This window comes from Cyrtonyx montezumae, unplaced genomic scaffold (genome assembly GCF_038088225.1).
Source record: "Cyrtonyx montezumae isolate F1298 unplaced genomic scaffold, pur_monq_1.0 scaffold_13, whole genome shotgun sequence".
Lineage (NCBI taxonomy): Eukaryota > Metazoa > Chordata > Aves > Galliformes > Odontophoridae > Cyrtonyx > Cyrtonyx montezumae.
Window position 1 is genome coordinate 3,110,230 of NW_027071859.1, and position 12,574 is coordinate 3,122,803.

The following is a 12,574-nucleotide window of genomic DNA, read 5'->3' on the forward strand; positions in this document are numbered from 1 at the left end:
ACACCTAACTTGATCTTGGACCAGAGATAGGCTCAACAGCTGCACTAGTAGACTAAATAAAGCCAAGTTAGAGCTGGCTCTCAATACTCTATAACACTATATTGCTGGCCAAGTTCCTGGCAGAGCTTTGGCCCAGACCAATGCACTCCCCCAGATGGTGACCATTATGATCTGGGAGTTAGCAGAGGACAGGGATCTTTCCTAATTTGAAGCCTGGGCGCATCCAGCCTGTTTTAAGAGAGAAAATGTTAAGCTGTATGGGCACAAGCTGTGCAATGCCCGTTGGCCTCAGGACCAGAGATAGATGGAGCTAGCTAGACCTTCAAGCTGATGTTAAGGAATAGGCTTCCTCATTTCTCCTGAATCATAAACTGAATTATTTAACTGCTACTAAAGACTCAGCTTAGTGGATTACCTGCCTTCATTCAAGCCATGTTTCCCTGCAGATCCCACATGAGAAAGCCACTGCCTGCCATCTCAACAGTATAAACCAAGAGCAATTCATAAAAGAAACTGATCAGATCAATGACAAAATTTTCTGTTCCTGTAAAAATCAGCATCTTGATACTTTAGTTTCCTTGTATGACAACCAAGAAGCCACACTTCATGAAGCGAACTCCACTTCACAGAAGTGCCTTTGTGATTCCAGATTCTGCTATTACTGATTGCAATGATCACTATTTTTCCTTTCACACGCATAACTTAGATCTTTTTGAAAGAACTGACTTGAGAACAGGAATTGTGAAAACTGTCCACGTTATAAAAGAGTAAATTAAATCTGAAGATACTGGCAATTCCATCAAACATCATTAAATACCTGAGCTTTCTAGAGAAGAGACCACCACACTTCATGGATCCAATGTGCAAATCCGATACTCTCAAATATAAAAGTCTATGATGCTTTAGAAAGTTTATAATCACAGGAAGAAGCCTTGCACAGGCTGTTCTATTGCCTTCAGTGATGGCACATGGTTTATAAATGATATGCGTGATATGGGACCAGCTGTCACCAGAGATCATTAGTGGAATTTAATGCTTTTTCCTCTCCAGAAGACCAATTGAAATTCAGCACACTGTTAATGACACATTCCAGTTGTTGATAGAGTGGGCATCAGATGGATACTGACCTGACGTACACACACTTACCTATTTCATTGGTCTTATCAAAGGACTGCTCACTACTGAAAGGCCACTGCAGGACCTTGTATCTAAGGCTTCGTAGAGCCTGGTGGCTTTAATTGAAAAGATTCAGCTCTGCCATCATACTTACCCAAGTAGGTTATTTTCCTCAGTGAGGTGTCGAGATACCAGTCACAGCTCCTGTGATGGCCATAGGAAGGCAGAGATTGGAGTGACTGTCCAGTCCTTTTCCCACAGGACACCACAACCTCAAGCTGGGCAGGAAGATCCTTGTGCTCCACCAGCAAGTAATTCCCAGCTGCGAAGTTGCTAAACGTGACTGAATACTAGAGAAGGGACCAAAACAGACGTGTCTATCTTTGTGAGTAGGGTTCTACAGAGTGCAGTATAAGAGGGACAAAGGGGATGGTAGTCCACATGGGAACAGATTTTTTTGAAAAATACATATTGAGATCACTGGAATGGAGTAGGTAACCTGTGCAACCTGGTCTACAGAGCTGCTCCGGCAGAGGGGTTGGACTCAGTGATCTCCAGAGGTCCTTTCCAACCCCTACAATTCTGTGATTCAGTGATATGATGAATGCAGATAAAATCAACTCCCTTTGTCACCTTAAAGATACAGAGAAATAATACCTCCTACAAACTATGCTTTGGGATGTCTTAAGATAATATGAATTCTGTAATTTCTCCGTACCATGCTGAACTTTATCCTACTACATCCAAAACCTTATTCCTACTCCACGTGTCATCTGAGGGCTTCAGGATTGGATCATTACCTAAGCTCCGCCTATAAATACAGAGATTTTCTGATGTGAACTTCACACTTTTTTTCCCTCTGCCCACCCAGAAAGATGAAGGCATGATTATCTCCTCTAAATATAATTTAGAAATTACAAAAGATGTCTGTGTTACCTGGAGCTGCTTGCTGACCAAAGGGTTGTCAAATGTCAGTGTGTAAGTCTCTTTATCCAGGAGGAGACACATCCAGCCATGCGGGTTTGACAAAGTGTCAGGGACATAATTGACTGTTGTTGTCTTATTCCTACTGTCAGTCACAGTTAAATTATAGGGAATCTCTGGGGCTTCTTTTCTGTAGGAAGAAAAAAAAATAACTTTCTGTTACTCATCTTTTTTTGCAGCCGTTCCAGTTTTATTTTTATTTGAATACTGTAGTATGTATCTGCTGTTTCTCAGCATCCAAATGAGAACTTAACACACTTTTTCACTGGTACTTCCCACTCCTAAATTACACAGAGGAAAAAACTCCTCAACAGACCAATAGTAGTAAAGATATAATGAACTAAGGCTGGAATGAGCATAACTACTGCTCTTTGAGCATGGCAAAAACTTCACCTCTGCTTCCTCTTCAGGGGAAAACTCCCTCATTTTTCTGCATGTGATTTTTTTCAAATCATGCTAAACTGACCTTGATTTTTGAGTTTCTTACTAGGAAGATTGCTGATTTCCCCAAGATGCTAGGTTGTGTATAGTAATGTCTAAAAATACTCTGGTTTCAGGAACTGCTGTGTTGAAGGCAACCAACTACTCAAAGGAAAGGAAAGGATAAGGTTAGATATTAAGAAACATATTAAGATATTAAGAAAATATTAAGACCCGGGGTTGGGCCTGAGGATCATGGAGGCTTTTAACCTGAATGCTTCTATGATTCTGCGATAAAGATGAAAGCCAGCTAACCCTTCCAATGTTCAGACACTGAATATCCACTATCTCTTCAAGTTTGATTTGTCAAGAACAATCTGATTAGAAACTGATTCAAAACAAAGGCCTTAATTCCAGTCCTCAGCATCTTGCATTCCCACAACAGCTCTCAAAATTGATGGAAACTATGGTTGAAATGACGCTTGGGTTAGCTACACTGCACTACTGCTCTACTTCTGGAATATATGACTGAGAAAGTCTTTGTGTTTTCATACCACAGAAGACACCACAGAAGGCCTTGCTGACAGGAAAAGCAACCTGGACAGGCTTATTCTGTAAAAGAATCATCCCACTTCCATTAAATGTCAACAGAGAAATAACAGTTAATCTTCAAGACCGAAGGTGCTAAAATATTGTTTTGGTCAAAGTAGTACACGATACCCAGGTCCATGAGATACATGAAAGATGTGGGAAGAGTGACACATCAGCAGCTGGAATTTACCTCTTAATTTCAGCCACTGAACTAAGGTCATATCTGCTTCTTCTACATTTTGCACATGGGGAATTGCCAGAGACAAATGTCCTGGGACTTCAGACCTCATTCTCAGCTGAGGATAAGCCTTGCTAGCTTGCCAAAGTACCTTGTGGCCATGATTCTGCCATAAAGATGAATGCAGCAGATTTATGAATGAAGTGTTGCTTTATTTATGAATCAAGTGCTGCTGCAGGATCGAGGCAAGCTGGCCATTTCTCCTGTAGTCCACTTAGTTGGTTTTGGCATTTGAGCTGACACTGAGCTAAAAATAGGTCTTTTTAGCATATCTGAAGGAGTATTTCTCATTCTCAGAACATCATCTCAAAACTAAGTGTCTCAGAATATTCTGTTACTCAGTTGTCTGGACTGGATGCAGACCTCTTTCTCAAGACAGACAATGCTAAAGCAAATGTCACCTTGCAATTTATCTGTAGTTTTTGTAGGTGTTTTGTTCCTTCTCTCCTTGCAACTGAGGGGACAATAGATAACTGCAGTAGCAGGCATCTTGGAGGAGGTTTGCATGTAGATTATTTTGTTTTTTCCTCTTTTAAAATCAGAATTGGATTTTGCTTTGCTATTCTGGTGCCTGTCACGTTGGCAAAGGGCTTTCTGATTACCCAGAAACATTCAGCTGAGAAACAGCAGTAGGAAACAGGGGAAGTGTGAATCAGCAAAGAATCACTCAACCAGAAGATATTGGCAGACCAATGAAAGCGACTGGAAGGAGTTTATAAGGCTTAAACTGCTTTCGTACTACTAATAAACCTCCTCTTATAGGCATTAGCTAGACCAGGATATTAGGCTGCTAATTAAGCAAGTAAATGACAACAAGCACATTACTGCCACAGTTATCAGCACCTGCACAGGTATTTGGGAGAACAGTTTTAGCAGCAGTAGCATGCCAAACATGGTGTGGTGCAGCATTAAACTCTTGTACACCAGGGATTGCCTCATTGAGTTACCAAGGTGTACAATGCCACACCAAGTGACAGAGTCTGACCCTTCACTTGTGCAATGTAAATCCTTGTTGTTTTGCTCTCTACTCCTCCTTGCTGGAGAAGCCTAACCAGACTGCTTGAAAGCACTCTTCTCAAGAAAAAGGTTTGTGTTAAGGCAGTCTGGGTTCCCTGACTTTCATTAGGAAGTTTGTCCATGACCTAGGAAGGAAAGGGAGCAGGAGAGAAAGACTGCTTGGCATCCCACAGCCTGAAACATCTGGGGTTTTCCTGACCTGGAACGCTTTTCACGTGCCCTACTCCTGACACAGTGCCAGCACACATGCCCAAAAATTGGAGGCAACATGAAAAACACAATTCCACACACAAGATTTCTGTACAAGGAAACAATGAGCTTGACACTACATTCCCCTTGAAAGGACTGTGCTTGATTTTTCACCTATATGCCAAACAGATGCCAAAATGGAAGTGCTGTACTAATGGAATTGCCAGCCACAATTAGCACCATTTCCACTTGCCCTAAATAGCCAGCGACTTCACTGTGCCCCAAATAGCCACCAATCTACCTCTCCTTAATGTTAATGGAGCAAAGTAGTGCTCACACACACAACTATTTCTAATTCAGAGGATCCGAGGGAGCCTGCACGCATCATTAACGTGGAGAGCTTCATTATCAGAGGAAAGAGCCTTCCTCTGAACTTCCTCTGGCTTTATTTGAAAGCAACTAGGAGGCAATGGTCTTAATGCAAAATTAACCCTCACTTTAAACCGCTGGAAGCCTTTACAAACTGTAAGAGGGAAAAAATAAAAGGATGACTCATTGAAAAGGCTGTATTTTTATATCGAAGCAGGTTTCAATTAAGGAGCAATTTGCTCTACAAATATGGCACGATTGCTAGATAAGACTTTACAGTCTGAGTAACAGTTCACCAATTGTAATCATACAAACTGTTACGTAATTTAGCTCAAGTGCATCGTGCACAACTGTTTGGCATAGATGGCCCACCAAGGATTTGTGAAACCGATCAACAACATCAAGTAGAACAAATATTAACTCTCCTGTTTATGTTTACCACTAGCTTCCTTATCCTAGGGGTCCATATCTGTGAGTACGAAGGCAGATGCTGTGCTTAGCTCTAACTGCTTTCTGTTCAATATATTTGTGTAATTATTACACGATTATCCCTTCCCTAAAACAGGAAATAATACAGCATCTGACTTCAAACAGGATGACAAATGCTTACATCAACAGTCCAATTTATTGTTGGCCAAGTGGAGGCTAATTCCGAACTATAGCCAAGGTGAACCCTCTACATCTTTGATGTTAGGTCCCAGAACAGTTCATTTTACTTCTGTTGCCAAGAATCTGAATTTTCAGCTGTTTTCAGTAAATATATGTATCTTTGTCGAGAAAGGTCTTGATTCAAGCCTGCCTTGTATTGTGAATCCATACTGCCAATGAGCTTTTTCAGGCAGAGATCTTCAGAAAACGAATGAGATCACTGTCCCCAGTCCTGAGTGACTACTACAGGCTTTTTAACTTTGCAGTGCAGAAGAATTGAGATTGTCTCAGCAGCTGGAAGGGCTGTGAATGACAAGCTAAGAGGGCAGCTTTTAAGGCAGCTTTCAAGCTAGCTACTTCTGTCTTCCTAACTCATTCCTCTTTGTAGGATCAGTTCCCCAGCTTCTACAATTTACAGGCTGTTATCTTAAGGTGAACTAAAATTAGGAATGCATTCTGAGCTGGAATACTGCCAGTGAGCAAACAGCTCACTCTGCAGTGTAAGCATAGCAAAGACCTGCAGATGGCAGCTTAGTCACTCCACTCACCCCACATCAGGTGGAGTTCTGAAGCATCCAACACGGACCTTAAAATTTGGATGCATGTACTTTGAGTATGTTTTTACACTCTCATTGCCCACTCGATCCTGTAAAAATTAATGCAGTCTTTGGACTAATAATTCTTTGGTTATGATTGCGTGTCCAGTTGGCAGACATAGCTTAAACCTATTCAGCACGCAAGAAGCATCCAAATAGCTTCTCACTGCAGGCAAAGAAAGCACAGGTCTATCAAATTCTGCTCCAATGCTAAATATCTCCCTCTGCACCTTGGAACATCAGCCAATAACCAAGCTGAGGACTGGGCTCCAGGACACGTGTTGCATACTCATAAGCCTGCACAGGACACAGCTTTCTTGCAAATACTCCAAGCTATGAGACAAATGGCAAGAAGTCCTACACTGGGAAGCAAATCTCTCCTTGGTGAGATGGGACAGACAAAGCTCTGAAGCTTAGCTGATAGAATCATAGAATCACAAGGTTAGAAAGGACCTACAAGATCGTCTTGTCCATCTGTCCACACATTCCCATTGCTACCACAAGCTGCCAAACCATATCTCATAGCTCCTCACCCAGATGCCTCTTGAACACTGCCAGGGATGGTGACTCCACCACCTCCCTGGGCAGCCCATCCCAGTGCCTGGCCACTCTCTGAGAGAAAAAGTTTTTCCCTATTTCCAGTCTAAACCTCCTCTGCTACAACTTGTGGCCATTTCCTCAGGTCCCGTTTATTGCCTGGGAGAAGAGGTCAAACCCCTCCTCATCACAACCTCCCTCATAAGTCCTGTGCTCCAGAAAGCTCACCAGTTTCGTTGCCCTTCTCTGGACACGTTGCAGGGCCTCAATGTCTTTCTTGTAGTGAGGGGCCCAAAACTGGACACAATACTCAAACACCGATGTGCTGGTAGACTGAACACTCAACAGCCAACTCTTAAATATTTTGCCTTCTACCTTATACCACTGGGAAAGGCTGCTCCACAAGGCCAAGTGAGCGTGCGTGCTGCTCCACGTGTGAATCCCATCGCGTACACAGGGAGGATACACTACCAGAGAGCAACTGAGCACATACACATTGAGAAAAAACGACGGTGACTGTAAGGGTGTTTCACAGCAGGCATGTGCTCATCTGGAGGCACCACAGTAAGTAAATATCAAAGGAAAAGCAAAACGAGAGTAACTATTTGAACTCTCTTCAAGACTCAAAGACCCAGAGGTAGGGGGTATGCTATTCTTTTCACTCTAACCCATCAGCAACGGCTGGGTGTGCAGCAACTGAATGCATGCACTACAGGAGAGGATATTAGACCAGATTTAAGAATTAAGGCTATAAAGAAGAAGTTAATCTTTTCCTCTGCAGCAGACTAAGAAGAGGGAAACAATAAAAGGCTCAAATGACATGACTGGTGCTGAGCAAGAGCAAGTCCCAGCTTTCTGCGGCGAGAAGGGGAATGCCAGTGAAAGGGAACAAGAGGCAAACTTCCTCCTGGCACACGAGGTGCCAAAGAATTTGGAGTCCCCTTGGCCACGAGGTGCTGCCTGGCTGCTGATTATTCTAATGCACTCCTCTTGTAAAAATTATGCATAATGTGAAGAAACTTTTAAAGTCACTTAATCATGTTATGACAATTTTTTAATGAAAATTTGTTTTAATATTAATAGAGACTCATATTTTCTCTGTAATATGGGTAGCGGTGGCATTTGGAGCAGCCGTATCTAGCCTGCAGCCATGCTGCACTGTGCCATGGCATAAGCTGTTCTTCAGACTACTCAATAACTTTCCCACATATAAATTTATAAAGACTTTTATAAGCTTCAATTACATTTTTAAAAGACATAAAACCCCTCTTTAAAGAGTGTTTAAGTGACACATTAGTTTAACTTTCAACTGGACTTCGTGGAGAAGGCATTGTTACAGCAACACAGATTTGGAAATGGAGCCCTGGAAGCTGTTGAATGAAGCAAGACAGGGAGTCAATAAAAGCTTAATATTCTTGTTTTCTGTAACAACAAAATGGGTTCCCAGGGTTTTCCTCCAACAACAACAACAACAAAGCATTTTTCCAAGCACATTCTGGGGAAAAGTTAGTGCCGATACACTGAGGTACCCTGGTAAATTAAGTAGGACAAAGACAGACAGACATCTGGTCCAAACTCCTTCCCAAACAGGGCCATCAGATGTTTGCTTGTTTCTCTGCCCACCCTCCTTGCCATACCACGATTTCTCTTGCAAAATCCTCTCTCAGACTCTAAGATTTCTGGATTTCTGGTCCAGCCCTCAGGGGAAGCAAACAAACATCCCAAGCCCCTCACGCTTTTCATTCAGGAGCACAGAGACAGCATTACCCTGCACCAAGAGAGGACTACCAGGCTCAGGAGACAAAGCTGTCTAATTGCTATTGCCTGAAATCATCTCCTTGTACACAGTGAGCTCATATCAAAGTGAGGATGCTGCTATGCTAACACTTCAGTCTGATGGTCAGGGAAGTGCCTTCAGTTCTTCAAGCTGAGACTCACGTACTGTTTTTCAGCCATGGTTTTCACAGCCCCCCACCTTCCCAGCTGCAGGGACTTGGCACAAACGGTGAGGAACAACTAAGAACATAACTAAGTAGAACTAGGAACTAGCAAGTTGCAGATTTGACACGTTAGGTACTCCTGAGCTGGTAGAGAAGAAAGATTACTTCCAGAGCTATGTTTAATTCTTTGCTCATCAGAAACTAAAGAAATCCAAACAGTGCTTTCATCCTTTTGTTGAGATGAGTCCAAGAGACTGCATTGTTAGGAAAACCTTCCTGTCACCCAGCCTGTCTCTCTTCCTCTGTCTGCTCAACTTCTGCCAACTGCTCCTAGTCGTGTTTTGTTTTACCAATCCCAAATGATTCCCTTTTTATTGCAAACACTCTTCAAATACATCTGGACAAAATTCACCCTTTCCTTTCCTACCCCATCCTTTCATCCTCATGTCATATTTTACTAATTGCCTTGCATCCTTCACCCCCTCCAGCTCCTTTCACTTCCCATCTTGTTCTTCCACCAGCTCCTTTTTGGAGCACTGCCACCATGACCAAGGCATCCCTGATTCACTGCTTTGAACACCAGCTGCTGCTTGGATGCTTGCTGACAGTCACCTCAACAGGACAATGACTTGGCTGGCAGGAGCTACTCAGGTGAGAGGATCTGGAAGCAACCCAGACGGGATGCTCCGTCTCCCAGGCTGAATCCCCTGCTACCAAGACTGCTGATCATCTTTGACTTAGGTTGATTTCCAACCCACGTACATAAGTAATTATAAAAGGAAAGAAAGGTTGGCTGAGAAGCACCTGATTCCATGATATGACTTATCCAAAACTCTGAAGAAATTTATAGGGAAGATCAAGTGTAGGTCAGAACTCGAACAAAAATGGTACTCCTATTTGTACTTTCTCCTTAACCACCTTTTGATGCAGAGAGGAATTACCTGTAGTAGGACACACTGTTAGTCCACACGGTGACCACATGTTCTTCAGGATGATATCTAAGCTTATGTGTCTTCTGACTCAATACAAATTCACTCAGACTGAGTTTTTGGCTCACTGGCCAAACCAGTCTAGTAATATTGGAGTGCTAAATAATCTCTGGAGCTACATCATTGTTTTACTGCAGTTGCTTTCATCTGTGAAGTGATTCATTCATTTATACTTTGGTTCCACCATCACTTACTAAGACAAAAAAAATATTATTTTTATTTCAGTATATAAACACTGGTATCACAGTCAACTGGGAGGGAACTAGTATCTCATCTACTTCAGAAAACCAATGATCTAGATGCCATGAAAGCTCTGTCCCTCAGAATTACAAAAGCCGACTCCCTGATAATATTGATGGTAATCCACAATAATACAGAAAAAAATTGCTTAGGTTGACATCTGGGTCATTCTTAATAAGGTCTGATGATGTGAACTGTCTACATTTACCTCACAGAAAACAAAGAAAAGCAAAACGCAACACTACAAAGCCCACTCAAGGTAGGTAAGAAAGACATGGCTGCAACAGAACGATGGAAAGTTTTCTTTTAATTAAATACATCATGAAGCTATTATATGCTCCATACCACATGGCTGTTCACTGTATGAGAGATGGGACTGTGGAATAATAAAATACTATATTTAGTTCTGGTAGAAAATATAATACACAAACCTGATATCTCACGAAACCAACATAGAAATGAAATCAGATACCAGAAATATGCTGCTGAAGATGTGAAAAAACAATCTGTTCATGACCACCCATTCTTTGGGAATTTGGGGGGAAATCTCTCACGATGAGCACAAAAGGAAACACTCTCGGACCATGACTGAAACTCTAATTAAATTAAAATTATTTTTATTATTTTAAGACTGCATCTCATCATCGGGGGAGGTGTTCTCACAATCTGTGACTATTTTATATTTCAGCAGTCAGAAAATCTTGGCAAAGTTCCCAGTTCACCCATTAAATCTGACTGTGGCTGAGCCTTAGCCATCAATCTCACCTTGAACACCTGAGTGTCAGTGACCACCCTGAGCCGTATTCCCAGTTCTACAAATGTCCATTTATATCCCTCTGGTAAAATGAAGGGAGACAAAATAGCAATATGCCACAACTTTGACTTAAAGGTCAACGTAACACTGCCAGAACTGTCTCCAAGTAGGACTGAGATTATAGATGGAAAACCAAGGTAACACAGGTAAGTAGCTTGCTGAGAACCTCAGAAAAATAAATTCAGTACGAGCAGGCCATATCTAAATTAGTAAATAAATTAAAACAAAGAGAGCTCTCTGGCCTGGAGGCCAAAGGATGTTTACACTTCCTATAGCTGTCCATATAGCTAAGTTCTTCTCCTCAAAGCCACGATGGCTATACCCAAATTGTCTGTTGGAAATGGTCCTTCTCCTACCTCTCAAACCATGCCTGTTAACTCTCTGGGCAAGAACAAGTAGTCAGACCAAAGAGACCATGGAAACAGCAGCACAGACTACCTTGTGTCAATATAGAATACAACAAGTGTCGTCCATGCCAATTTTTCAGAAGCAGAATTCTTACTTACAAGTGAAGAGACATACGGTGGAAAACAAGGTCCTTGCTGCAAACACTGCCACCCAAAGCTTGGCTGAAGTTGGCACTGATTGAGCACGAAGACACAAGGATGTCTGTAGAAGGGAGAAGATGACTTCCTTCCTGTCCAGTGACAGAGCCATTGAGATCCTCAAGGATGGCAGCGTGAGGAAAGGGGAAGGACACTTGGAAAGGTGAGCTGGTGAAGGTCAGATGCTCAGCTCTCACAGTAAACCCACCTGGGAGGAACATGAAGCAGTTTAGAAACAAAGACTGAAGAAAAAGAGATTAGCTTCACTTTACCATCACTTTGGAGGTACGACTGAAGACTCAACAACAGGTGGGATTCAGAGAAATGATAAATAAATAAAAGTAATGAAAAAGAAGTTTGCCATGTTCTGGCCAGGATCCTGTTGTCTGATCCAGATGCTGTCCTACCAGCATCTCCTGAGTGACTCCAAACACCGTTTCTTAAGTCTCACTGCCAGAAGCTGGTGTTCCCAAAACAGTGATTCTTACAGATCCTTTCTGCTCTGTTTATAAGACAAATCATTCAGTGATAAGGGCTGCTCATGTATGTATGTAAATAACACGTTTTTATGTCTAGCACCTGGCCTAATAAAGCCTTGGCTGAAAAGTGTGGCTGGAGTATGTTTTCACTACTGTTACACAAATAGATTCAGCAAGGAGGAATATTCATGTGGGCCGAAGAACAGAAAGGTTTTGAACACATGAATATTTCCAGAAATGCCAGAAAATTACTGCTCTATCAACCAGAACAAGTCAACTTTGGCACGAGTGTCCACATGCCTCACGTGGTTACTATTTACCTATCATACTGTCAGTTGTAGCTTCACTGAGTCAGATTTTGCTATTCCTCCTGTTCTTTGATCTCAGCTCCTGAAGTCTTTTTCTCTCCTATGTTATTGTAGGGCAGTATACATTTATACATAAATATATTTAAGAGGTAATTGCAGTTGGAACGCTCTTCAAAGAGCCTTTGGGTACTTCTTCAAAGCTCAAAAGGATGCTTAGTTTGCATACGTTATCTTAGGCAAATTCACCTAAAGTTTAGGCTGGCCCGAGGTAGCAGCTTGGTAAAATTCTGTGAGGATATGTCATAGCTATTAAGAAATCCTCACTCTTGAAATGTTACCTCCCAAACTGAAGATGCAACAAGTCAGATGATAAAAACCCACTCCTAAGTCCCACTGAGGAAATGAAATCAGTTCAAAAATAAGGCCACCTTCATCTCAAAAATAGATGTACATTGCACAGTACCCATTCCAGGACTCAGCTGAAACATCTATCAGTGATTGTGAATGCTCACAACTTCTACTTACATGAATCTGAAGTGGCAGTAAAGCACGGA

The 12,574-nt window shown here is 42.0% G+C and overlaps 1 protein-coding gene across 1 annotated transcript in view; it reads right to left on the reverse strand.

The window, feature by feature from the left end:
- PKHD1 (PKHD1 ciliary IPT domain containing fibrocystin/polyductin) overlaps positions 1–12,574 on the reverse strand; it is a 219,744-nt gene that overhangs the window by 93,132 nt on the left and 114,038 nt on the right. The window contains 3 exon segments of the mRNA XM_065731064.1: positions 1,271–1,466; positions 2,053–2,230; positions 11,195–11,441. Coding sequence (XP_065587136.1) covers positions 1,271–1,466; positions 2,053–2,230; positions 11,195–11,441 — 621 coding nt within the window.